Source organism: Amblyomma maculatum, chromosome 6, assembly GCF_055883805.1.
Source record: "Amblyomma maculatum isolate TAMU_Amacu chromosome 6, ASM5588380v1, whole genome shotgun sequence".
Lineage (NCBI taxonomy): Eukaryota > Metazoa > Arthropoda > Arachnida > Ixodida > Ixodidae > Amblyomma > Amblyomma maculatum.
Window position 1 is genome coordinate 159535827 of NC_139349.1, and position 27861 is coordinate 159563687.

The 27861-nt window shown below is 46.2% G+C and overlaps 1 protein-coding gene across 1 annotated transcript in view; it reads left to right on the top strand.

Moving 5' to 3' along the window:
• Positions 1–27861, top strand: part of LOC146187306 (cytochrome P450 3A24-like) — an 89674-nt gene that overhangs the window by 48022 nt on the left and 13791 nt on the right. The window contains exons 7-11 of the mRNA XM_084607633.1: positions 5149–5294; positions 22137–22255; positions 22483–22621; positions 26097–26257; positions 27074–27165. Coding sequence (XP_084463759.1) covers positions 5149–5294; positions 22137–22255; positions 22483–22621; positions 26097–26257; positions 27074–27165 — 657 coding nt within the window. The remainder of the gene's footprint in view (positions 1–5148; positions 5295–22136; positions 22256–22482; positions 22622–26096; positions 26258–27073; positions 27166–27861) is intronic.

The window sequence follows — 27861 nt, forward strand, 5'->3', positions numbered from 1 at the left end:
CGCCACTAGCATGAATATGAACCTCGGTAGGTGCTTTTGTATGAACCTAGTATGTTGCTGAGGTGTATGGGCTTGGTAGGTAGTGACGAAGTATTATTGGTGGCGAAGTCAAAAGATGGCACTTGGTGGTGAATGCTTCATTGCACGCGGCCGACCATATGTTTAAATCACTGTTTCCATCGAGTAGCTTCGTCAAGGGTGCAATTCTAAAAGCAAACTTGCGTACGAAACGCTGAAAATATGATCACAGACCTATGAATCTTGGAAGATGCTTGAGCGAGAGCGGTTCAGGAAGCTCCGCTACTGCGCGGAGGTTGGCGGAATCAGGGCGAACACGTTCCTTAGAGATAATGTGCTGTTAAATGGTGAAATCCTGATGAACGAAGAGACGCTTCTTAAAATTAAACTCTAGGTCAGCGCCAGGAAGGCAAACCAAAACTTGCTGCAAGTGTTCTAGGTACTTGGCCAAATAAGTGGAAAAGACAACAATGTCGTCAAAGTGGCAGAGACAGATGTGCCACGTGAACTCCGCAAGTTTTATGCATCACCCTTTCGAATGTATAGCGCGCGTTGCACAGACTGGCCGGTATCACGTTACATTCATAGAGGTCATCCGGCGCAACAAATGCTGTCTTCTATCTGTCAGAGGCTGCCATCGATACTTTCCAGTACCCGGAACGTAAATCAAGAGACGAAAAGTACTCGGTAACTTGGTGGCAATTAAGAGCGTCATCTATACGTAAAAGGGGGTAGTTGTCCTTGGGGCAATTTGGGTGAGGCACCAGTATTGAATAAAAAATTGAATAGACCCATCACCTCTGCAAGCAGCACCAACGAATACCAAGGGATTAGAAATGGAGAGATGACACCACGTTGTAGCATGTCCTGAACTTGTTCACTGATTATGCAACGCTCTGCTGCTGGTACACGATACGGCCGCTGTCGAAAAGGCGACTGAGAACCGGTCTCAGTTTGGTTAGCGACTGTGGAAGTGCGGCCGAGAGGTGCGTGGGCGGCGTCGAAAGCGGAGCTAAACGTCTGCAGAAGGGCCACGAGCTGCGTCCAGTAGATGAAAGAAAGAGTTTCATCGATGGCGGTCCTGAAGAAGTAATCAGGCAGCGGATGAGGCGTATCAGAATGCGGAGCATTGATACAATTACTGTGGTAGGTCTCGCATGCGTCCAAGTCAGAGAGAGGGCAAACATGTTGAATAGAGCCGCGAGACGGAGTATGTACCAGAGTAAACGGGCATGGACATGGATTTTAGATGTAACGTTCCTTGAAGACACCTTGAATATCTAGAACAGCAGACGCCTCCGGCATCTCCTTGCGTGGATAAAGGATGCAGACGGCGTAAATACAACTGTGACGGCCGACACGGCAGGACACGAAAACGGCACAACCCTCCTGCGCTACGTCGACGTCTTCAGCGATATTGAGCTGATGGCAGTTCGTCGCACAGTACAGAAACTTCCATTTCAACGTGGGCGCAATCGAACACAGCGTTATTTTTCGACAATAAACCCCATCAATGAACCACATCGGATTATTTTAGACCTCAGCAATATAGAAAAAGACCTGAAAAGACATGCGCTGTACATGCTGTTAAAGATGCAATCATCTCTGCGCTAGCAGTGCGGACCGATAAACTAGGAAATGACGTCATAATTTCTGTAATCGTTGGCCGAGGCGCTCATGAATTACTAACACCACATCAGCCGTATCGATCAGCGCATATACAGACAGACTATTGATACAGACTGCTATACCATTCGTGGGAAAAAAATAGGACGTGAGCATTTCGCAGAACGAACAATTCTTTTCTCAGAAACGACGGAACTTAGTTTCCCTCGTCAGAAGGGGTAGATCGGCGGAGGCCGCGACATCACTGCAGCGTAGGTCAAAGGGGCCGTAGCGGAAGGTTGGCTATACTGAACTGGTGCTCCAATGTATCTCAAAGGAGCTACAGAAGGAACTTCAGGGAGCGCAGGAAGTGATTCTTCGGCTTGTTCGTGAATAACCTGACGCAACTTCGGCAATAAAGGATAGGGAGCCTCAAATCGCAGGTGTACGATAGAATGTGGACGCGCAACTTCTTCACAAACAAACAGCTTGATTTGTGGCAGCAGGGATGACTGTTAAGAGTCAGTTGTCAAAAGCGACAGATGCTCCGGGTGTGAGTGCTGGAAACGAGTGATATTACGGCGCTTGAGTAATTCATTGTACACTTTTTGCTTCTGCTGATGGCGTCGACGACAGTTGCCAAATTTCTGGCCAGAAGCATCTGGAACGCATCACCCCGAATGCCCTTCAAGGTCGATCCTGGCGCACTTAGGTATTAAACCATCCACGTGCTTGCACAGGTCTACTACATTTTCGATGTCCCTTGTGTAATTTTCATCAGGGAGCTGTGTACGGCAGCGCAGGCGTTGTTCAGTAAGCCGATTGCGCACCGCAGACCGGTCGACGATATAGGTTAAACTGGTCTTGAAGACTGCAATGATGTGATGTTGGCCCTGAGATTCCGGAACCACAGGTTGGCAACGTACGTACATTCGTTAGAAGATGATGTTTTTAACTTGAGACCATCGTCCCATTTGACATGAGTACGGACCCGCTTGTATGAGGCCAGCCTGTCTTCGATGTCGTGTTCTCCGGTTCCGCTAAGGATATGAGGATCCCGCTGGCGCAGAGATGGGGTGCGCGGGGGGGGGGGGGGGGGACGTTTGTTTTAGGGCTAGTAGCGTCGTCGGGAGTATGCGGCCGCGGAGTTCCTGGTAGTCAGGAAATCCTCATCTCTACCAAGTAAAAGGGGGTTTATCCAGTAACCTGGGAGTACAATCCTCCGTATGTTGCACGGAGGGCAACACAATTCACAGCCAATCTAGGCCCAGAAGCGGTCTCGAGAAGCGCGACAGCACTTTGTCGTTCTTATCTTCGTCTTCCTGATATGCGGCTGTCATGGTCTACTACAAGTGTTATATTGGATCAGTGTGACTGTCTTAGTTTGTTACACGCCTGGCACTCACTGCTCACAAGCAGTCGCAAGCGTACTCGTGACAAACGCTACCTCTGTAATTTAGGTTGTGGACTGCAAATTGTGGACGGTGTTGTGGACTGCAATGACAGTTCACTGTAATACCAAAACGTTCAGAGGCTCATGGAAGTGCGCAGAACGTGTGCGTCCGCAGACGGTTTCACACAGTCCATCTAATAGAAAAACGTGATTTACGAGCAAACGAAAGGCTGTATATGTATAAGGGCGGAAAAAATGTCTCCGGGCAAAATGTTTGACGTGGAGTAATAAATAATTAGAATTAGAAAGCAAATTCAAAGTCAAAATAGCTATGGACGCCGATATAGTGTACATAGTCAAAAAGCGATGGCCATCGAAATTGTGGAAACTACGTGGAATGTGGTGCAAGCAACGTGCAAACACTTTGGAAAGATTTAATTTCAGGCCTTTTTGTTGCGTTACAAGGAACAAATGGAAAGAAAGAGAAACAGCAACAAAAAAAGACGGAAATGAGTGAAAAAGCGGCAAATGAGGGCAGAGAGTTGCTGAAGAACTTTTGCCTTAACGCACATGACCCTTAAGCTCCAGCAGGGAATATATTTACGATCTGATTCAGGTAACTGGATAGCCCGAAGAAATGCCTTTCCGCTCACAGTCATAGTGTGACACCTTTTGACACACTATGACAGTGTATGACAGTATGACATGGCAAAAAAATCGTTTAGAGTTTCTGTATAAGCTAGTCGATACTGCTGCAGATTTTCTAGACCATCGAGCCATTTTTTTGTTCCGAGTGTCCGTACGCAGGTCTTCCGCCACCAGGAAAGTAAATTACAAATACTGGGCCATCTCGTGCCAGAAACGTCAATGCATTATATACAGCTTACACACCGAAGATTTCTCTAATGTACGATGATGTTTTAGAGCCTTGGTTTAGCGTTAGTGTAAAATGACCTGACTTGTCGCGTCGGAAAATATTTACCTCTGGGCTTTTGGTGAAAGCTCAATTACTTTGCACACCGTTTTCGTACCTAAATTACAGGGCATTTTACGGCAGCACAGGCTTTAATCTGTTTGTTTTTCACTGCATCATAATGTAGGCCAGTGAACTGATAATGAAGAAGGCGATGTGGGGGACCTAGTGGTTTTTGTTGCCCGCTTGAAAGATGAAGACAGCTGGCCCCTATCTCTTACATACAGTGACAGTCTCAAAAAAGAACCAAGGGCTTTATCTAAAATTGACCCTGACTGCCCTGTGCCTATTACCAATTACGTGCCATGGAAGAACCAAACAGCTTTTACTAGCACCGAAGGTATTAGTGTGAACCATAAGTCTCGGAAATAGTGGAGGCGCCTCCGTTACTCTCTTCGAATAGCTATTTTGCTCTACGACTCTCAAATATTGTTTCTGATGATCACCTCCACTTCCTGATGAAGCTATGAAGGCAGGATGTGAGCGGCTACACTTGTAAGAAATATTCAGATCCCATTGCTACACGACAATCCTCAATTAAAGAGCTGAAAAACGATTCCTCTCAAAGCGATACTAGGCGATTACAAAGCAAGACGTTAAGGATTACGTGTTCATGTACGATGTTCACCTGTACTCTAATTACTGCTTCGCAAACTTCCACCAGAGGTAGGACACCTCTCTTAGCCTACACGGAAGAATATTCCCATAGCTGTAATTGTTGCTTCATATAAGCGCTTGTAGTATATAAGTATCAGTGTGACCCATAAGTGAGCACGTATTAAGGTAATAATAAAGAGCATTATTTAAACATTTAGCTAGTTTAATACCAGAAGAGACTATAGGGGCGTTTCAGGGTTCAAAGAGATGTAAATTTCTCCAAGCAATTTTAATTTTTTACTACTTCTGCAAACAACTTATTCGCTTTCCATAGGTACAAAACATGGACATCGCAGCACTTATGAAGGTTGTGAACGATGATATTGTTTCGGGGCAGCAAGCCGATGAAAACAGAACAGAGAACAGAGAGATGATGTTTGATGACCGTGAGACGACGCCTAATAAATTGTTGGAGGGTCTAGCGCGAGCGCTCCTGCCTACGCAACTGCCCGTTTATTCCTCCTTCCTCGTCCGTAATAACATAAAAGTGCATATTTTGCAGGTTTTACGGCCACTACTCGCTAGACGTGATAGCGAGGTGCGCGTTCGGGACCGAAGTCGACTCGCACACGGATGCTACCAACGAGTTCGTAACACAAGCCAACAAGGCGTCCTCGGCAAGAATGTCATGGAAGGTGCTTGTCTCAGGTACAGTACTACAGTACAGTACATATTTATTTAGTAACGATAATGGCGAAGCAATTATGGTGTCTTAACAAATCATCAGTATGCGCTAAGGCGCTCATGAAAGCATTGCCACTTCCGGAGTTTTTATTCGGCTTCAACGAAAGATAAAAGGAAGAGAAATTCAATATTGTTACGAAGCGGCAAGCCGATGAAAACAAGGAGAACAGAGGACAGAGAGATGGTCGATGACAGTGGATGGCGTTTAATGAAATGTTGCCGGGCCCAGCGCGAGCGCTCCTGTCCGCGCCACTTCCCGCTTCTTCTTCCTTGTATTGTCCGTAACATGACTCGGGGCCACCGAGCGATCGCCCCGGTCGTGGAAGAGGAAGTTTACCGATGTTGATTCCATGGCATGATGATGGGCGTGTCTGTATTTTTGAAAAAGAAGAGGAAGAAGCAAGAATAGAACGGCTTGCCAGCACGATGATTCCCGATGAACCTTGGCCCAGGACACTCTCGGGCCACACGTTGCCACGACTCGATAGCGGAGGCCAAGGCACGCACCGCATGGCATAGGCAGGGGAGGACGTCTTGAAGTATAGCGGTGTCTTGAGTCGGAGGGTCTTTGGTCGGCAGATCTGGTCAGTGGGGTCACATATGGTCATTCGGGTTTCTTCTTGCGTCTTATGGTCAAGCAAGGTATTTCGGGTCAGTCTCTCCTTCGTCGTTTCATGTAATTGAGGCGGGAGGACGGGGCGGAGGAACGGCAAGATCTGGCAAGGTTGCTGGGTCCGGCAAGCTGGGGAACAGCCATGCGATGCCTCCTTACCTTCAGCCGACGGCTCAAGAAGTCGCAGGGCATCGAAGCTTCGGACCAGGATGAGAGGGTGATGATGAAGTACCTCGCACCTCCAATCAAATGTTACGAAGCGGCAAGCCGATGAAAACAGGAGAACAGACGACAGAGGTCTGGTCGATGACAGTGAGATGACGTTTAATGAAATATTGCCGGGCCCCGCTCGAGCGCTCCTGCCCGCTTTTTCTTCCTTGAATTATCCGTAACAATATTATCACGTAATGGCAGGCCCGGTAGCCACAAATGAAGACAGTGGCTTTGCACTCGAATGAAACTCTTAATTGGCCTGACTTGGGTCCAAAAGATTAAGCAATTGGCGGCAGCGATATCAGCAGTCGTGTTCGTCGTGTTCGAAAACGGCCACGCGCTCCGAGTGTCTTATTTCAATCCGTGAGTACTGTACATCTCGAATCTTCTGCCAGAACAAAGGATATGATACTGCCGCGTCTCGAAATAACGGGCAAAAACAAGCAAAGAATACAGAGGAGATCCGTGGGCTAGATTCACAATGATAAGGCTGCATGCCGGCGTATGTCAAAAAGAACAGATAAAGATTTGAATGGTTGGCGGCAATATATTGATTCACTAGACACGGTAAAACAATAGCCAACAAAGAAGAACTATGCCTTTAGTGCTATAAAAAAAATCAACTCAGATTTTAAACGACAGTTTACACAGTTCGCTCGGTGGAAAAGCTGTCGTCATCGCCCTCGTAGTAGAAGCAATTGGCATAGCCTGTCGGAATAAGCTGGGGCTGCATAAACGTTCTCTGAAGGTAATTTGTCGTTCTAGTGACAGATGATTGACTGACGTGACATAGGCGATGATGACTTAGTGAGAGCATTGTGACTGATTCATTAGTTGTTCAGTTGAGTATAGGAAAAAAAATAAATATTTCGAAAAAGGAGAGGGCTCAAAGGCGCCAAATGCTGAGAATGAAAAGCAAATACATGATTTCGCTAGTCCGGTTGGTTTGTGGGGTTTAACGTCCCAAAGCACCTCAGACTATGAGAGACGCCATAGTGAAGGACTCAGGAAATTTCGACCACCTGGGGTTCTTTAACGTGCACTGACATCGCACAGCACACGGCCGCCTTGTTTTTCGCCACCAGCGAAAAGCGGCCGCCGAGGCTGGGGCTCGATCCCATGTCCTTGGGAATAGTAGTCGAGCGCCGTAACCACTGCGCCACCCCGGCGGGAGACGTCGCTAGTCTGAAAATGTAGAGTGTAATAGATGAATTAATAAAAATGACTGAATAATTCAAAATGCGTTATAAGAGTCTAACTGCTCAGAATGAAATGTCAATGTGCTGATGCTAACTATAGATGTATAAAAATAGAAAAAGAATTAAGCAAATGAATTAAAATTAAAATAGAACATAAAAACAAAAATTAAGAAAATATTGTCTGTGTTAGCGAAGCGCTATTGCATCATACCCTTAACGATGGAGCTTAATTGTCTCTTAATTTTTACAATATTGATTGATAGATAATTGGTAGATTGATTAAATAATTTTTTATTGAATAGGCACTTGAAGAGTCGGTGATCGAAATCTTATTTAAGAACGCCAGTGGCACCCGGTGCCACCAAGCAGCAGTCGATGACCTTCACCTATCTTATGAATCACTGCCGGACAATGTTTCCCCGCTACTTGGACGATGCATGCAGTATATTTATTTGCGGTGATCTGCACGAAAGGCCCCCTAAATACACTGTTCAATGAGCGAGGTTCTAGTCGGTAACCTTCTATGAAGGAAAGCCACACATTCACGAGTTGTGTACGAAATGCAATGAGAATGCTGACATCTCAGAGAACTGTAACCACGTGGAAAGGAACGTGCTGCATTTTACACAAAAATTATTGGGCGAACCTTTACACATATATAGATAGCATATTGTCACGAAGACAGGGATTTATGGGTATCGGCAACAGGGGCAGATACACACAGTCAAGACAGAGGTTCCCGAGAAACGGTAACACGAAGACACAAGCTCAAGAGTCCACAGTCCTAGCTAGCCGAAGCGCGAGAGTTTCCAACTTCTTCGTCGTTCAAGCGCTACCTCGAACCGTCAGGTGGCATTATTCCCCCCCCCCCCCCTCGAACAAAAAAAAAGCGCAAGCTCACAGAAAACAAAACTGCTCCGGATGGCAAATACGACTTTCAGCGGGTAAAATACGGCTTCATGCGAAGCACATGCACCAGGTCAGACGAGCACTGACGACTAGAAATCGGTACAGTTCCGTCTGGAATAACCTCGTACGTAACTTCTGAGAGGCGACGTAACACTCTGTAGGGTCCGAAGTAACGATTGAGAAGTTTTTCTGACAGGCCTGGGCGCCAGACAGGTGTCCACACCCAGACTTTGTCACCAGGCTGGAACACGACATAGCGATGGCGGTCGGTATATCGGCGTGCATCTGTTGCTTGCTGTTTTGTAATGTGATTACGGGCGAGTTGGCGAGCTTCCTCAGCGTTGTTGGTGAATTCTTCTGCATCAGCGGTAAGCAGCTCGTCGTCAGCCGCACATGGCAGCATAGCGTCGAGCATGGTCTGTACATCGCGTCCGTATACTAGGCGAAACGGAGTGAACCGAGTTGTTTCTTGGACGGCCGTGTTATATGCAAATGTGACATAAGGCAATATCTCGTCCCATGTTTTATGCCGGACATCGACATACATGGCGAGCATGTCTGCTATTGTTTTGTTTAGTCGCTTAGTAAGGCCATTAGACAGGATGGTAAGCAGTAGTCTTTCGGTGATGTGTCTGGCTTAGTTAGAAAACTTCTTCAAGAAGAGTGCGTCTTCTTCAAGAAGACGCACTGTAAATGCCTTGCCACGATCAGTGATGACGTATGAAGGGGCGCCATGGCGGAGGACAATCTGCGTCATGAAAAGTTGTGCCACTTCGGAGGATGTTGCACGTGGCACCGCCATAGTTTCCGCGTAACGTGTCAGATAGTCTGTAGCCACGATAATCCACTTATTGCCAGCTGACGATAGAGGAAAAGGGCCAAGAAAGTCCATACCAATTTGGTCGAATGGTACTAGCGGTGGGGGAATAGGGTGCAGGAAACCCGCTGGCTTCATTGGCGGTGTCTTGCGTCGCTGGCACTCGCGGCAACCTCTAACATATCGATGAACCGTGGCGGTAAGTTTGGGCCAGTAGTAGGCCTGGCTCACTCTGGTAAGAGTGCGTGCAAAGCCCAAGTGTCCAGTGGTGGGTTCATCATGACAAGCATGAAGGATTTCATCGCGGAGATCTGCAGGGATGACTCGAAGATAGACTCGGTCACTGTTGCCGGCGCTTTTCTTGTAGAGGTTTCCGTCGCGCGTACAGAAGGATGACAAGTTCTTAGCAAACAGTCGAATACTGTAGAATCGAAACCCTCCAGATGATCGATCACAGTTTTGAGGTCTGGGTCAGCCCGTTGCCGGGCCTTTAAATCAGAGGAACTGATAATGCCAAGAAAATGGGCGTCTTCATCCGTACTGTCATGGGCCAACTGCACGGGTGATCGAGACAGTGTGTCAGCATCTTCATGTTTACGTCCGGATTTATAAACGATAGAGTAATCAAACTCCTGCATACGAAGGCTCCACCATGCAAGACGTCTTGATGGATCTCGAAGACTAGCTAGCCAACACAAAGCATGATGGTCTGTCATAACTTTAAATTTACGGCCGTAGAGGTAAGGTCGGAATTTCATTGTGGCCCAAACGACGGCGAGACACTCCTTTTCAGAAGTTGAATAGTTTGATTCTGCGCGAGAAAGGATGCGGCTGACATAAGCGATCACTTTTTCCTCGCCTTGCTGGTGCTGGACCAGAACAGCACCCAGACCGACATTGCTGGCGTCGGTGTGAATTTCGGTGGCAGCGTCCTCATCGAAGTGTGCAAGAACGGGAGGGTTGTGCAGCCGTTGGCGCAGGTCGGTGAATGCCTCCTGCTGCTCGGAAGACCAGACATACGGGACGTCATCACGTGTCAGGCGCGTCAAAGGTTCTGCAATCTTGGCAAAATCGGCAATGAAACGGCGATAATACGCGCACAGGCCCAAGAATCGTCCGGCTGTTTTATCAGGGTCAGGCCGGAAACCGTCAGCGCTAACCACATGACCGAGAAATTTTAGCTGCTGATATCCAAAGTGACATTTTTCCGGTTTGAGTGTCAAATCGGCCGAGCGAAGAGCGTCCAATACCGTTCGCAGCCGCTTAAGATGTTGGTCAAACGTTTCTGAAAACACGATCACGTCGTCCAAATAAACCAAACAGGTTTGCCATTTAAGACCAGTAAGTACGGTGTCCATCATTCTCTGGAACGTCGCTGGCGCTGAACACAGACCGAAAGGCAATACTTTAAATTCATATAAGCCATCGGGTGTCACAAAGGCAGTCTTTTCCCGATCGCGCTCATCCACTTCTATCTGCCAATAACCACGTTTTAAATCAATGGAGGAAAAGAACTTGGCGTTGCGAAGTCGATCGAGTGAATCGTCGATACGAGGCAACGGATATACATCTTTTTTTGTGATGTCACTCAGTTTCCTGTAATCAACGCAAAAACGCAGCGTGCCATCCTTTTTCTTAACACGACTGGCGACGACCACGGACTTTTAGACGGCTGAATAACATCATCATTAAGCATTTCCTGGACTTGTGTGCGAATTGCCTCACGTTCTTTGGCCGAAATATGGTACGGCTGCTGTCGAATAGGTCGGGCATCGTCAGACGTTAAGATGCGATGCTTGGCGATAGAAGTTTGCCGGACTTTCGATGATGAGGCAAAGCACGGGGCGTACTCCAGCAGTAAGGCACGCAGGGCGCGTTGTTGACAGAAAGAAAGGTCACTGCTAACATCGATGTGGTCTAGAACACTGGGAGTATCAATAATGACAGACGCAAAACATTCAGAAACTTCCTTTAACAGTTCGCCGAAAGCGATGGCAGTAGAGCGATAGAGGTGGCGAGATTCATTCGTGAAGTTCATGACGAGAAGCTCAGAGTCACCATTGCTGAGAATAATTAAGCTTCGAGCTGCACAGATGCCATGAGAAAATAAAAGCGAACGGTTGCTTTCAGCTATTATCGGCCCGTCACGAAGCCCGTCGCACACAACACTCACAAACACGCTGGAGCGGGGAGGCACTGAAACACACTCGGCTGAAACCCGTAGGGCGCACTTACGTTGGCCATCGGTGGGGCTGGCAGCCCCTTTCTCTGTTGAGAACGAGACCGTTCGCTGTCGGAGATCGATGATGGCGCCATATTCCCGCAGGAAATCCACACCGAGAATCAAATCACGAGAACATTCCCGGAGAATGACGCAGCTGACAACGAACGTTGACGTACGAATCTGGATTCTAGCCGTGCACTACATGCCCCCCAGCCGTGCGTATTTGCGTGCTACACCATGCTGTCATAACCTTCCTAAGGGTCGCTGCCAGTTTCCCACTCAAAATCGAAAAGTCTGCTCCGGTATCCACTAAAGCGCTGACATTATGACCATCGATACACACAGGGATGTCCAGCGATAGCCGGTCTCGTAAACCAAATGCTGTCGTTTCTGCTCCAAAATTTATATCTGTTCTCATTGGGGGGACTTCTTTGTGCTGACATTTAGCGGCCCCGCCCCGAAGGTCGCTCTACTCAGTTTTCCCGGTGGGGGCTTGGCGAGCGACCAGGCGGAGCTCGCGGGAAGTTACCAGTTGTTGAAGCGGTTTGCCGACGTGGAGATGGAGACCTGGATTGTCGGCGCGCCATCCGGAGGCTCTCTTGTGCGAGGTTGTCTCCAATGTCACGAGGTAGTTGTCCGAACGTGCGTCTAGGTGCGTTGGTGTAAAAACCCTCCGGTCCGAGCTCCCGATAAGGGCACCACCGGAAAATGTGACCAGGTTCCCCACAGTGGTAGCAAAGGCGGCGGCTCCGAGGGGCCTGCCAGACGTCCGTTCGTCGAATGTTTGATCGCGGTGGTCGCACGTACCGCGTTGGCTGCTGTACAGGAATGTATTGCGTTGGCTGCTGGACGGGCATGCACTGGGTTGGTGGTAACGTAGACAACGGAGCTTGGACGGGAACTGGGCGTCGGAGAATGTCAGCGTAAGTCGGACGAGAATAATCAGGAACAGGGGTACTTTGAGATTCAGCAACATGCAGAGATGGCTGCGTGACTTGCTGAATCTCTTCGCGGATCGTATGTGCAAGAGAATAACCCCTGGGTTGAACGTGCCACAAACCTTCTGCAATTCCTCGCGTACAATCGCACGAATAAGATCTCGGAGCTGTTCAGTATTGCTTACAGCAGCTGTAAGAGGCTCGGCAGCAGTCGTAGCGAGGATTGGGCTGTCGTAGACCGCCGAGCGGCGCTGGTGTAGGATCTTTTCCATGGTGACCGCCTCTGTTAAAAATGAGGTAACTGTAGTTGGTGGGCTACGTACAAGACCAGCAAAAAGCTGTTCTTTAACCCGATGCATGAGGTGGCGCAGCTTGCTCTCTTCAGACATGTTGGGGTCCGCACGTCGAAATAGTTTCGTCATGTCCTCAACGTACATCATGACGGACTCGTTTGGCATCTGTTTTCGAGATTGTAGAGCACGTTCTGCTCGTTCGCGCCTATCCAGGCTGACATATGCCTCTACGATAAGACGGCGGAACTGAGGCCATGATGTTATTGTGCCTTCTCGGTTCTCATACCATGTCAAAGCCTGGTCTTCCAGGCAGAAAATGGCGTTCCGTAGCGTTAAGTTGTCGCCCCACTGATTAAACGATGCGACTCGTTCGTACTGAGTTAGCCAATCCTGAACGTCTTCATGCGCAGTGCCATGGAATGATTTCGGCACTAGGGGGTTTTGAAAGTACACAGGAGTACCTTGCATGACCGACGTAGTGCTTTACGTGGCTGGCTGGAGGCTCGTTGTTGAAGTGGACTCCGAGGGCCCGTGTTCGGGAGAAAGGCCCAGGTTCTTCCGGCTGACGCGATGAACTGGCGTGTCCACAGGCAAAAGCTCGATGTGGTTGGTTCGCGGAGGGGTGTGCGACATTGAGAGGGCAATTACCCAGCGGCTCCACTAAAACTGTCACGAAGACAGGGATTTATGGGTATCGGCAACAGGGGCAGATACACACAGTCAAGACAGAGGTTCCCGAGAAACAGTAACACGAAGACACAAGCTCAAGAGTCCACAGTTCTAGCTAGCCGAAGCGCGCGAGAGTCTCCAACTTCGTCGTTCAAGCGCTACCTCGAACCGTGAGGTGGCAATATGTTTAAATAAAAAGTTAATTCAAATGCTTGAGGGAGAATTACGCTTCTAGCACTGAGTTTGCCCTTGACAAATATACCAAAGATTATACATCTTGAACATCTGTCCAAAATGATATTATTTGCTTTTACTGCAGAAGAAAATATAGCGACAATTCTGATAAGAAACTTGCACTTACGATTCAGGCGTATGGCGATGACACATCGAGTTCTACTATGTTGTGTAAATATTTCAAAAATATTTTTTTTATAGAAGTACACTACATTCCAGAAGAGGGCAAATTTGAGATAGTTGGTTTAAGATCATTGTAGAAATAGCGCTAATACAGGCCCAAGCATGAACACAACTTAGCTGTCAGCTAATAACTGGCGTTAATTTCACAAACGCAGTTGTATAAGCGCAGCCCTGCTAAAAACAAACAGGATCAACTTACTGCACAAAAAGATGACGAAGGAAACTGCACGATCACAGCTCATGAGAAATTAATCCTAAGAAGAGGTGAACCGGCAGAACGGGTGGAAGGGAGTAACAAAAAAGGGGAACAGGTGATAATAAAAAAATGGCTATGGTTATGCAAGCAAAACATTTGTTACGCTTGGTTATGCTTTGTTGCTAAGGGCGGTTCGGTAAGGACATGTTACATAGGCGGCTAGAAAGTATCATGAATGTTAGGCTCAAGAAAAGCAATTTATTTCGGAATTAGTCACAGAAAGCCCCTTAACGCAAATGTTATCTTGTCGTCGAGTGATAAAAGCTTTCCAAATTTTCTGAGCATGCTGACTGATTTACCTCTTAGTGACACCAGTTTGACCAATCAGAGAAAAGGATTTGAATTTGGCTCAATAATTGGCTAGGTTGGAAACGGTAGTTGCATTCGGGAATTAGCGTGCTCGAGTAACCTGTCATTGACACATGTTTTAATTTGGCTAATATCGGTTCCGTGACGGGAAAGCAGAATTTCATACGCAACTTTTTCTGGCCCTATGCCAATGAATTCTTTTCTTTTTCATTCAATTGTTTGGTATTTTCACTATTCCCGCGTTTGTACAAAGCAGCAAGTTTGTTCGGAGCAACAAAAATAACGCAAACGCTACATTTAGCCCCTGTATTGTTGGCGTTGTGGGACACACCAAGCACAAGACAACCCGACTATACGCGATAGTTCGATGTCCGGACTTTTGCTTTTATAATGCCTGTGGATTTTCTAGATGAGTTTCTCTGTTCAGGTGCTCAGCTGGTCCTCCAGAGAACTAGCGGATCTGATTGGTCTTACCTGCGAGTTCAAGCTTCTGGGGACTACAGTGCACAGAAAGTCCCTGCGGGTGGTATTTTGATTGTAAAAACGAAACTGATTGAGATATTTAGACGAAATACAGAAAATGCTTTATTTACACTCTACACACTAGAAAAAAATGTTACTTCTCAAAAATTCCACATTTAGCCTTAATGGCTTTGGAAACGCGTCAGCCACGGAAACCAGGTAGTCATCATCTATTTCCTCCCAGGCTTTCTGAAGTGATCGCTTCATCATCATCATCATCATCAGCCTGATTATACCCACTGCAGGGCGAAGGCCTTTCCCATATTTCTCCACTTAACCCGGTTCTGTGCTAGCTGCATCCACTTGATCCCTGCGAACTTCTTAATCTCATCCGCCCACCTAACTTTCTGCCGCCCCCTGCTACACTTTCGTTCCCTTGGAATCCAGTTTGTTACCCTCAGCGACCATCGGTTATCCTTTCTTCGCACTACATGTCCTGCCCATGTCCATTTCGACTTCTTAATTTCCACTAGATTGTCGGTAACTTGAGTTATTTCTCTGACCCACTCTGCACGCTTTCTATCTCCTAATGTTACCCCTGCCATTTTTCTTTCCATAGCCCTCTGGGTTCTCCTCAACTTAAGTAGAACTCTCTTGGTTAGCCTCCATGTTTCAGTCCCATAGGTGAGTGCAGGCAAGATGCAACTGTTGTATACTTTCCTCTTGATCGATACCGGTAAGCTGCTAGTCATAATCTGCGTGTGCTTGCCAAATGCGCTCCATCTCAATCTTATTCTTCTTGTTATTTCCTTTTCATGGTCCGGATCTGCGGTTACTACCTGTCCTAAGTAGATATATTCGCCTACTACTTCCAGTATTTCGCTACCTAATGTAAACTGCTGTTCCTTCCCGAGGCTGTTGAACATTACCTTAGTTTTCTGCATATTTCAAGCCTACCTTTCTACGTTTCGTGTCTAGGTCATCAATCATTATTTGCAGTTCATCCCCCAAGTTGCTTAGCAAGGCAATGAAATCAGCAAAATCGCAGATTACTGAGGTATTCTCCATATACCCTAACCCCTAACCGGTCCCATTCCGAGTCTCTGAATACCTCCTCTAAGCAAGCTGTGAATAGTACTGGGGAGATTGTGTCTCTGCCTAACTCCTTTCGTTATGGGAATTTTGTTACTTTCTTTATGCAGAACTATGGCTGCTGTGCAGCCACTATATATATCTTCCAGCACTTTCACGTACGGCTCGTCTACCCCCTGATTTCGCAATGCCTGCATCAGCGCCGAGGTTTCAACTGAGTCAAATGCTTTTTCGTAATCAATGAATGCTAGGTATAAGGGCTGGTTATATTCCGAGCATTTTTCTATCACCTGATTGATAGTATGAATATGATCGATAGTAGAGTACCGTTTCCGAAACCCTGCTTGATACTTTGCTTGATTGCAGTCTAAGGTTGTCCTGATTCTATTAGCGATTACCTTAGTAAATACCTTATACGTAACAGACAGTAAGCTGATTGGTCTGTAATTTTTAGTCCTTAGAGTCCCCTTTCTTGTGAATGAGCATAATGTTTGCATTCTTCCATGGTTCCGGTACCGTTGATGACACCAGGCACTGCGTATACAGGGTGGCCAGTTTTTCATACACTATATCCCCCCGTCATTCAGCAAATCTGTAGTTATCTGTTCCTCTCCAGCTGATTTCCCCCTTGTCATAGTTTCTAGTGCTTTCTTGACCTCGTCCTTCGTCACTGGTAGAACGTCTGACTGGTTTTCCCTACCGCCAATCTCATTACGGTCCTGACTACTTTGGCTACTGTAGAGATCTGTATAGAACTCCTCGGCTACTTTGACTATCTTGTCCATATTAGTGATGACGTTGTCCGCCTTGTCCCTTATCGCATACATCTGGTTTTTGCCTATGCCCAATTTCTTTTTTACCGCTTTAATGCTTCCCCCGTTCTTTACAACATGCTCAATTTTCTCCATTTTATACTTCCTTATATCGGCCAACTTGCGCTTATTGATTAGCTTTGATATCTCGGCCAATTCAATCTGGTCTGCTGGATTGGCAGCTTTCATACTCTGGCGTTTCTTAATCAAATCTTTCGTCTCCGTGCTCGCTTCAAACTCATCCAATTCTTGTGAGGCTTGTTGAAGGTCTCACTCTCTAAAATAGACCACACGGAGTAGTCAAGTGGGTTTAAATTGCACGATTACGCAGGCCATTCTTTCGAAGTGATGAAGTCGGGAATCTGGGCTAGGCACCACTCATGAGAAATCTTTGTTTTGTGAATGGGTGTACATTCTTGTTGGAATGTCCAGTTCTGACCCCTGAAGTGACCACGGCTGTCCAGCTGGCTGTCCTGGCTGTCCAGCTTGACTCTCTGACCGACAAAAACTAGGGAGACAGCGGCTGGATGCCCTTTGATAGGAACGTGCTGGCCACGGCCATTTGCTTCTTCAGCTGATGCAGCGAGGATTCGATCGTTCTGGCAGTTGCAACGCTGTTCAATGGTGAACAGTCTTTAATAGTAAAAAGCGCATTCCTGTGGCGTTGCTGGGAAAAGCGCTTCAGAAGCACACAGCATTTTGCACTCGAGTTGCCTTGCATGCGTCTTCTGGTGCATGCAAGGCAACTTCAATGCATGCGTCTTCTGGTGTTTGATAGAGCGTAAGCCTAGACGGTATTTTGTGAAGTGAACCGATTTAGCGCTAAGCTCAAGCTCCCTGACCATCTTTCTCACACTTAAGAGAGTTGACTGCTGAGCTATTTGGTTATCACACATAATTGCAGAGAATTCAGCGCTAACACACACACACACACACACACACACACACACACACACACACACACACACACACACACACACACACACACACACACACACACACACACACACACACACACACACACACACACACACACACACACACACACACACACACACACACACACACACACACACACACACACACACACACACACACACACACACACACACACACACACACACACACACACACACACACACACACACACACACACACACACACACACACACACACACACACACACACACACACACACACACACACACACACACACACACACACACACACACACACACACACACACACACACACACACACACACACACACACACACACACACACACACACACACACACACACACACACACACACACACACACACACACACACACACACACACACACACACACACACACACACACACACACACACACACACACACACACACACACACACACACACACACACACACACACACACACACACACACACACACACACACACACACACACACACACACACACACACACACACACACACACACACACACACACACACACACACACACACACACACACACACACACACACACACACACACACACACACACACACACACACACACACACACACACACACACACACACGCAAGAAAGAGGACACCACGGGCGCTTACTCCAACTGTTTAGTCAATTGAAAGTAACGCATTTAATAGCCTTCTCGGCTAAAGCGCACGCGTGCAAGGTATCTAGGAGAGGCATCAATGTTATCAAAGAAAGCATGACAGAAATGTTTGCTCAGCGTCAAAAGGGAATACCGACGTGTTACAGATGGAATTCGAACCTAGTGAAAGCTCGTGAAACTTTATAAGCCTTTTGCTTATAAGACACTGCGCAAACATTTATGTCATGCTTTCTTTGCTAAGATTGATGCTTCTCTTTCATACTTTTACGTGTGCTCTTTAGCCGATGAGGTTATATATGTGTGTTAGTTTAAATTGATTAAACAGTCGGAATAAGCGCCCGTGGTACCCCCTTTCTTGTGTGTTCTTGTGTTGCGCTGAATTCCCTGTATTTATTACTCACACTTTTTTTTTGTTTCGCTTGACTCTCTGTAGCACAATTTTGACCACCTTTTTGGAGGTAGCCGTGTAAGGTCTGCCACTCCTTGCGCAGTCAATAGACTTGACGGTATCACGATATCGGTGGGAAGTGTGCTGGATTGTCCTAATCGGCATGTTGGTGATCGAAGCGAGCTTCTTCTGTTAAATACCGGCCTGCGAGAGCAGCACTATCATGGTCCGTGCGCTGTCATATGCCATAGTGCTGAAAAAAATATATACCCACTGTATAAAATCATAAGAACCCAAAGTAATGGAGAAAAAAGGGGGAGTATATCAATCCATCCTGACAAAAACCACCACGATTATACCTTCTATAAAGCAGCCGCAAGGGGTTTCCCTTCACCCCACAGGAAAAGAAAGGCGATTTATTTGCCACACATCCTTTTGTGGGCACCTACCAAGCTCCGTAAAGGAAAAAAATGAAGGTGGGAATGAAAGTGGAAAGCGAGAAATAGGAGCCGTAGGGGAGGGCTACGAAGTTTTTTCGGCCACCTGGGGATCTTTAACGTGCACTGACATCGCACAGCACACGGACGCCTCCCCATTTCGCTTCCATCGAAACGCAGCCGCCGGCAGTCGAGATCGAACCCGGGAACTCCGGCACAGTAGTGGGGCACCATAATAACTACACCACCGCGACTGGGCACTGAGTCCTTGGTGTAGACTGAGTTAGCGCAAACACTTTGACGAAGAAGAGAGACACATACGAGAAAAAACATGCGCTACTCCGTCAACGTTTTTGCGATACCTCCACCTACATGAGGCAGAAATAACTAGCTCGACAGCAGGCACGTTTGAGGATTTTGCGCTGGAAAACCTGCAGAGAGCATTTTGGATTGCGGATGTGGTGGTTCATTTTTGTTTGAGTAGCTTGAAGTGCGTGGAGGAGAACGGTGTTCCATGGATTCAATTCATGCAAAAACACCAGAATCCATTCGTACAATGCGAGAAAAACGTTGTGTAAGTAAATCCCTTTTCCTGGCGTGATTCCACGTATGCCTGACTGGAACATTTATTAATGACAGGTTGTGCCAGTACTCAAGTACTCGAAATGCAACTATCGGTTCCAATCTAGTTGTTCACCGCGCGAGATGCAAATGCGCGGCATTTCTAGGCCAGATATTTATTACCAAGCAAATTTCAATTGGTATGCTTTAGAAATTTCGCGACCTTTCAGCACCTACAGAATATAAAGCATTTCTGTTGGTTGCACCATCCGACTGACTCCTTCCGAAAGAAATTTCTTTTCTTGAGCCTCACACTCATGATTCCCTTTAGTCGCTGGTATAATATGTCTTTAAATTGTCATGTTTCTTTTCACCCGACCCCCCCTGTTTTATCCCTTTATCTCCTGCTGATATTATTAGAGAACTCGACAACCTAACTTTCACCTTGACTGCATGCATGAGATCTTTGACACATGCACCTGGTTAACTTAAACTTTCTTGTTCTGTTGTCATTATATTTTGTTAACCCGCGTTCACAATTACTTTGCCGGTTAGTCTCAAGTTAGGCTTAATTTTTCATTATCTTAGCATGCACGGACGTTTACTTCGCCATCCTTTTGGGCAGAAACTTGATTCTGTTTGTGTTTTTTAAAGGGTTGCGTTATGCATTTCTGGCACTTCTGAAATAAACGCCAGTTTTTAGTCAGCGCCTGTGTTGCATCCTTGCTTCGTGCTGCGTCAGTGCCTTTTTCACCCTCACGCTAAAGCCAGGCAGGTGCTGTTTGCGGGACAACAGCAACATGTCCGAATTAACCGACATAGTCCAGCCCACTTATAACAGCCGCAGATGTAAAGAACGCTCGCTTAGTACGAACGAGGGCGTAGCTACCGTCAAAATATATATTGGGGCAATAGCACAGTGTCTCACATAGAACGAACTGTTGTGGCCTCTACACTCGGTTAGAGCGAACGCGAAGCTGTCGGGCCCCCGTAGTTGACCGAGCCCGCTTGTTTGGCGCGGTTTCGCTCAACTGCGAACCCGCGGCAGGCGAATTTCGCGCACTTTGTGTTCCCCTGACACGACTCAAACACAGAGCGCACAAAGCGTCCCCCGGCTAAAGCACCTTTATACGTTACCCCCGGCGCTCCTTTGCGGGTAAAATAAGTAGAAAAAGAAAAAGCGCGCGTTGAAAAATGAAAACGAAAAATCGTGCGCGCGCGGCGACGAAAGAGAAAGTGGCGCCGCCTGGGTTGCTGTGATGCATCCACGTGATCTGCTTCGGCCAATCCGGAAAGTCAGGCGCCTGCTCTACAGGCTCAAACCGCTTTTCCATTCGTTGCTCCGTTGCCACCCCGCGCTGAGGGCATTGCGCCGTCGATTCTTTCTGTGCGATGGCACTGCGTTGACATCGTTGCCGCATCCGTGCCTTTAAACGATCGGGGAGTTGAAGGCTGCCTCAACGCGCGAGCCCAAGGGATCGGCTTGCGCCTGGTGCGATGGAGGACTGTACACCGACCTCTTCGGGTGCTAAAAGGAATGCTGTCGACATCGCAACGAAGATGGCCATTGTTAAAGAACTTGCTCAAGGTGCAAAAACCTGCGAACTGGTCAAAAAGTACGGACTGCCGAAATCGAACATTTCAACCATTGCTAAGGGCAAGGAAAAGATTCTTGGTGCTGCGGAGCCATGCACTGACGAAGCTATTGTGCGTGAAGTACGAGCCCTTCCTGACTGCCCAGAGACCGACGAGGACGATAACGAGGATGCTGCTCTACCGCCGGTTGCTGTGAACGCTTCAACCGCGATCGGCTACATCGCGTCGCTTAAGGAACTCGTGTGCAGCAGAGGCCTTGGCGATGAACATATTACCGCGCTGGAAAAATTAGAAACGGCAGTGATGCGATCAGCTTTAAAGAAGCAGACATGCATCACGGACTTTTTTCAAAAATAAAGTTAACTTTCGTCTCGCTTGCTCGTTTTGCCCGTATAATAGGTGGTCCACTTATTACGAACTTTGGATACAACGAACAAATGCCGCGTGACGATCAAGTTCATTATAAGTGGGCTGGACTATTGAATTATCGCAAAAGAAGAACAAAGTATGCCACATGAATGTAAGGTTATTTCATACACGTGCAATATATGCTCGTTTTCTAAAGAGGTGCCGCGAGATTTGAGCATTTGCTACTACAATAGTGCATCACTGCAGTCGCCCAGTTTGTTTACTTGTTTACTTGTTGTTTACTTGCTCGACATTACAAATGGCCTTTATTGACTAATGCAACTAAAACGTTAAATTGAGTAGGCAGAAAGGTTTTCAAGTTTATCAATTATTGTGCCACAACTCAGCCCAAATGTGAAGGAACGCGGGGAAAAGTTTGTCCAGTTATTTTATTCTTTGTTTCTACGTCCATCTGAAAACTCCTTTTGGAAATCGTATTACACATATTCGCACTCTTTAATCAGTTGGCCAGCATTTAAGAACAGAATTACTTGATTTCATCTCCTGCTATTATTGCGAATATTCATCTATGCATCTAACTGGCTATGTGCGTGTGATCGTATTTCAGTGCTGTTTCCTGGACTTGCGAAAGCTTTACGTCTTAGGTTAGGGTTCGGCAGTGACCCACTCGAATACTTGGGCAATGTTTCCAAGCGCATCATGGACCAGAGGCGTCAGAATGGCCAGGTATGACAGCTGTTAATTTCGCATCTGTTTTCTGCATTATTGGAAGACGTTAATTTTATTATTGTAACAGTTACCTGTTAAAAGTTCTCTGGAACGCCACTTATGAGTCAGTTATGAGCGCAACGCCTAGCAGTACATCTAAAGGCAATGCTGAAAACGAAGGACTGAATTTATTAACACAGACCTGGTGTGTGAAAGAATACGCATAAAATTGACCTTTCTTTCAGCGTCAGGAAGACTTTCTCCAACTCATGATGGATGTCCAAGAAGCCACTCTCTCCACGAGTGATGCGACTTCGAGCGAACTGGAAAGCAAGCTGTTCGATGTGGACTCGGAGGCAAAGCTAGAGGCTACTACTACAAAACGTATACAGAATTTCGATTTCAGCGAATGCTTTTATTTTCCTTACGTCAAACCAAAATAAGACTGCGTCAAATGAAAAGGATCCAGCGTCGTGATCAGCAGCCAAAAACACTCATTCTCATCTATGACTTACAATCTATGCGTAACCCTTGGGTAACAGCCATAAGGAAATTTATCAGGCTTAGCCGCGACTTCAAGAGGATGTGGAGCCATGAGGGTATCCATCAAATCCTAACGTAAAGTAACCTAACCTCATATACCCATTGCTAACCATGTGCAAAGAAACTGAATCAAGTTTAATCCAATGTGGCCGTGCAGTGCTCTTAGTCACGTGTCATAAACCTAGGCCACGGAGCGAAAGCTTTGCTGAATGGTTATGGTCTTTAATTATGTGCTCCATGTGGGCATGCAAGTGCAATTGTCTGCCGGCTGATGCAGGTGCCATGTCGATTTTGTGATCTGGTAAGCAGCATTTACTCAGACTAATTATTAATGAAAAATTACTAGATTATTTACGGACACAAAATCCCACGTAGCCAACAATTTCAGGAGTTAAACTACACGTAAACCATGTTTCATGAATGCAAGCCATCGACCGCATCCGTAGTCACTGCTGCCGCTTCGAGCATGGCACGTTTCCGCTCTTGGACGCGCTAATTTGGCATTGCTTGTTCGAGTGTCTAGGCATCCTGTCTAGCGCTGCTGCGTTCATTCGAAAATTATCGGCAAGAAAATAATTAGAAGGGATCATAGGATTCGATTGACGCGATAGCGCTTTTAGCTCTGCCGCCTATTCCGAGAATTTGTTTTATAATTTTTGTTTGTTTTGTATGTCTGTATGTAGCCGCAGCGTATGTCTCAGTTCTCGATGAAAACCTAGATGTGTAATTAGCAGCAGCATACAAGTGGAGGCACGTATGTCGTCGGCTCGGATTCCTAACGCAAACTAGCCTCCAACTTAACTAGCAGATGAATGCCTAGTGGGAAGCGAAATACCATGGATCCACCCCGAACGCCTCACAATGTACGGTTAAGTCTTAATTTTGATACAAAATCAATATTTTTCCAGTATGTTTAGACTGATGTGAATTATTTCTCTGGTAATTGTGAGGTGCGGCAATGGCTGTTCGGTACTACAAGCGCCGTACTACTGGTTACAGTTCAATCTTACAAATACAGATGGTTTAGTTTATGCGGTTGAACGCCCTAAAGTAACTCATGCTATGAGGCACGCCATAGTGGAGTCCTCCATAACTTTTGACCATCTGGGGTTTCTTAACGTGCAGTGAAATGGTACATCAAATAGGCTCCTTGTTTTTCGCCTCAGTCGAAACTAGGCTTCGGCGTACGGAATTGACGCCGTGGGTTTAGGTTCAATGGTCCAGCGCCATAGCTATTAGGCTACAGCGGCGGAGATTGTGCTTGTATGTAAATAGCCCCAATTGTAGCAACCACCTTCCGGCTATTACCACACATTACCAACACTTATTCACAGCCATATTAAACCTAAATGCAGATACAGTGATTACATTAACACCAGCAGTAATAAACACTGCAAGCATATAGAACGACTGAAAGCCCAACAAAATTGCTTATCATTATCCTCATGTGAGTGCTTGCAGACCCACGCCACTCTCGTAGCAATTTTTGTCAGAGGAGGCAACCTAAGTGTGACTGGGACCCATAATGTATTTTTCGCTGCCTGGGGGCAAACATTTGTAGAAACGAGTCGTGAAGAACGACAGGAAATAGGCCAAATCAATTCCCAGCCTTTAATGAACTCAGTAAAGCTCTCTGCGAATTTAGAGGTTTGTCCACTGGGTGAACACACGAGCGTACGGCCGCTTCCTTCGGAGTGGAATTGAGACTGAATAATGAATGGCAGCTCACCTAACCATAGCGACAACTTTCAAGTCCTTCAGTGCCTGCACCACTTTGGAAGCAGTTGCGGCAGGGTCGAATACAATGTCGCTTCGAAGAGAGTCAGAGGCTGGTGGCGTTCACCATAAGAGTGAGCGGATATGTAAAAGGTCGACCACACTCTTATTGTGAACACAAGAGCAGGTGTCCGCTCACTTCAGAGCACCAGTTCATCTGTTAGGAATGCTCACTCAAGCAAAATGCTGGCGTATGCGCACTAACAACCAAGTTCCTCCATGACGTCTTCATATTGGTTTGATGCGGTGCGTGCATGCCGTTCCTTGAGGACAGCGACGACAATGTCACATGTTTACCCTAGGAGTGGATGCTCTCGTACCTAAAGGCCCCAACTGAGGTGGTGAAGTTAAACGACTATATGTGCCGAATAGGGCTGTTTGTAGACATATAGTTATACATGCTGGCCCGGGTAAAGCGTACCGAATTACAGAGCGCCGGGCGTCTCTGTGATTCAGGACCTGTCTGTTATTGAGACCGCCGGGCGTTTTAGGCGTGACATGATAACTTTCATGTGCAGTAAGACGTCTAATATTTTCATGAATTCTGTCCTTTGATAAAGCAGCTGCGTCTTGCTTTAAAAGTAAGATTAGAGTGGATTAATCTGGCTTCTTTACTGTAGACTGAATTGACTTCGTATCTGCCCTTTTTCACATTAGTGGCAGAGTCAGGTGAGCATTAACGCTAATTTTGATGCACAGAGGGACATATCCGCATCCGATGCCCACCTAAAACAGCATTATCCGCGCATTCATCACGTTTCTGCTCAAGCATGCGAGGCCAAATTAGACTATCAGGGTTTTGATCATGTTTTGAACACTGTGTATTTAGTGACACACTGGTTATTACTCGCGTTAGCAGATTGAGCCTGCCCATCACAGCACAGAAAAGCCAATTAACAGACCTTCACGGACCACATTGCTCCCATGTATCATTCCCACTCGAAAGCTTCATAATTGTTTGTCTTGCATGTGTACAATAGACAAGTTTAGCGTAGACTAAGCAAATATTATGAATAGGTAAATATTAACCATACGTTAACCTACGCTAAAAACTGTGCCTGCATGATGTTGCTACTTTAGAGTAACATAATAAGGGAGCCAATATCATCTGGCACAAAGGGAAGCATACGGTTTATTTAGATGCCTGTTTAACTGTGTAAGGCTTGGGTGGGAGCGATGAATATGAAGTAATAATTATTCGCGAAGAAAACTGATGAGAAAGTGGGATAAAAACAATATCCGAATTTCACCTCTGCTGCTCTACCATTGGACTATGACGTCGCCTGTATAATTTTTTACTTCATGTTTAACCCATTCTTGGGAGTGCTCTCCAGCGCCACTGTACTTTATACCGGCGGACGCGGAACTTCCTATGATACTGCGAGTGCAACATAAAGCGCTATCTAACATGGAGCGCGGAAGGTGTGTGAAAACCCTCATACATTATTTGTGGCGTCGGTATACGGTTGTTTTCGTGTTATTGTGATACTTATGTGAAACATAAGCTGCCCGCTATTTGTTTTTTGCTGCTATACACAAGGTTTGACCGAAATAGAGGCACTGGCTCAGTGCGTCTTGTTCTTCCTTGCCGGACTCGAGACCACTTCGTCAACGCTAGCCTTCGCCGCTTATCTGCTCGCCCTTCACCCCGAAGCTCAGGAGAAGCTCCGGAAGGAAGTGGATGACTGCATGGCCACACATGCAAGTGCCCTCATCTGTTCGCGCGTGATTTAGTGCTGACGAAGGAGTGAGTTCGTTTTGTGTCTGTCACGCTAAACAAGCTGTCTGAGGCCGCAGCAAGGGGATGGAGTTAGTCAGCTGACTTAAGGTGCTTTTAGTGACCAACAGATTCCCTTTACCTCTAAACAGAAAACTACAGCCATGCCAGGGAGCAAAGAATACTTTGTTTGAACGCACGTATTTCGTTCATGCCATGTTTTAGGCTTTACCTTAGCATCGTTGCATGTAAGATAACCTCAACTGGGAATGTTTGTCAATAGCTCAATGCTTCGCTTGCCTCAACTAAAATGCGAAAAGGTCTTCATTAATTTGACATGGGCATAGTTGTAGTGTCAGCACAGAGGCTCAGTTCTGATTAGGCTATTGTGTCATGTGTGTCTGCACTGGTTGATGCAATATTGAGCGTCTTCTCTTTGTAGAAGGTTAGGAAAACAATTAGGAATATTGCATAAGTGTGGGTGTGCCACACTCATGTTGAAGTCATACTCCATTTGAGGTGGCGCTGAACGCTTTGTGCTAGGTGGTCCGACAAAAACGCCATATTACAATATTCATCGGATGTACAGCGGGGAAAACACAAATAGAATAATATTGCATTTTTTCACTTCGGGGAGGTCGCCCTATCTCACCGATTGTTTGCTTTTAGTTTCGCTATCTGAAATGAAAATAAAAGTAATTGTTGAAACTTCACCGTCGCGGAATGTTGAAAAATATCGCTTACAACCGCAAGGAACATTGGCTTATTCTGCTATGTGTTATTCCTTAATATTTTTGCAGGGTACAGAGCCAAACTTGGACGTCATATCTAAGTTGAGCTACATGAATTGCGTGGTATCAGAAACACTTCGATTGTATCCCCCCGCCACGAAGTGAGTATCAAAACGGTCGATTTTATTGCCAATCATGCACGTATCTTCGAACATTCTCTGTAATATATTTCGAAGTTCTGTTCTTAGTTAATACTTGGAGCGGTATTATTGAGTATGCGGAAATGTCAGAAAGTGTAGAAGATTTGATTTAAAGGAATAGTTTTTGTGATTCATTCCGAACACAACCAGAAGGCTACAACAATAAGCTGTAAATATTTCTCATATACTTATACTTTGATGTTGAAATAAAAAAATATCTTTGTTCCGGGCTTGAAGCCCAGTTCATTGCCTTCTCTAGCTGTATTATCAAGCCATTCTACCGGAGAAGAGGTGCCACGCTGGCATTATATGACTGAATAACTTGAGCAATTATCACTGTTAATAAAATGTAGTCTTTGCCCATTCTACAGCAGCTGCACTACAAACCATTCTTCCGTGTCTGAGGCATTTTGCCACACTAACAAAATTTGATCTTACCTTTTAGAAAGATTGAACTGAAATAAGATATCCATATTTGAAATGTTTTAAAGTTTTTGGTATTTCCTTTTCTCCTTCACCAGCCTATTTATGCACTATATCTGTTCCTTTTGAGAATCTTTGGCAAATTTTGTTTAACACTAATGAACTTTTGTTCTTAGCTACATTATATTTGTTGGCTCGACAAGTGTGTTTGGTTAACTGTTTATTTCTATTGCT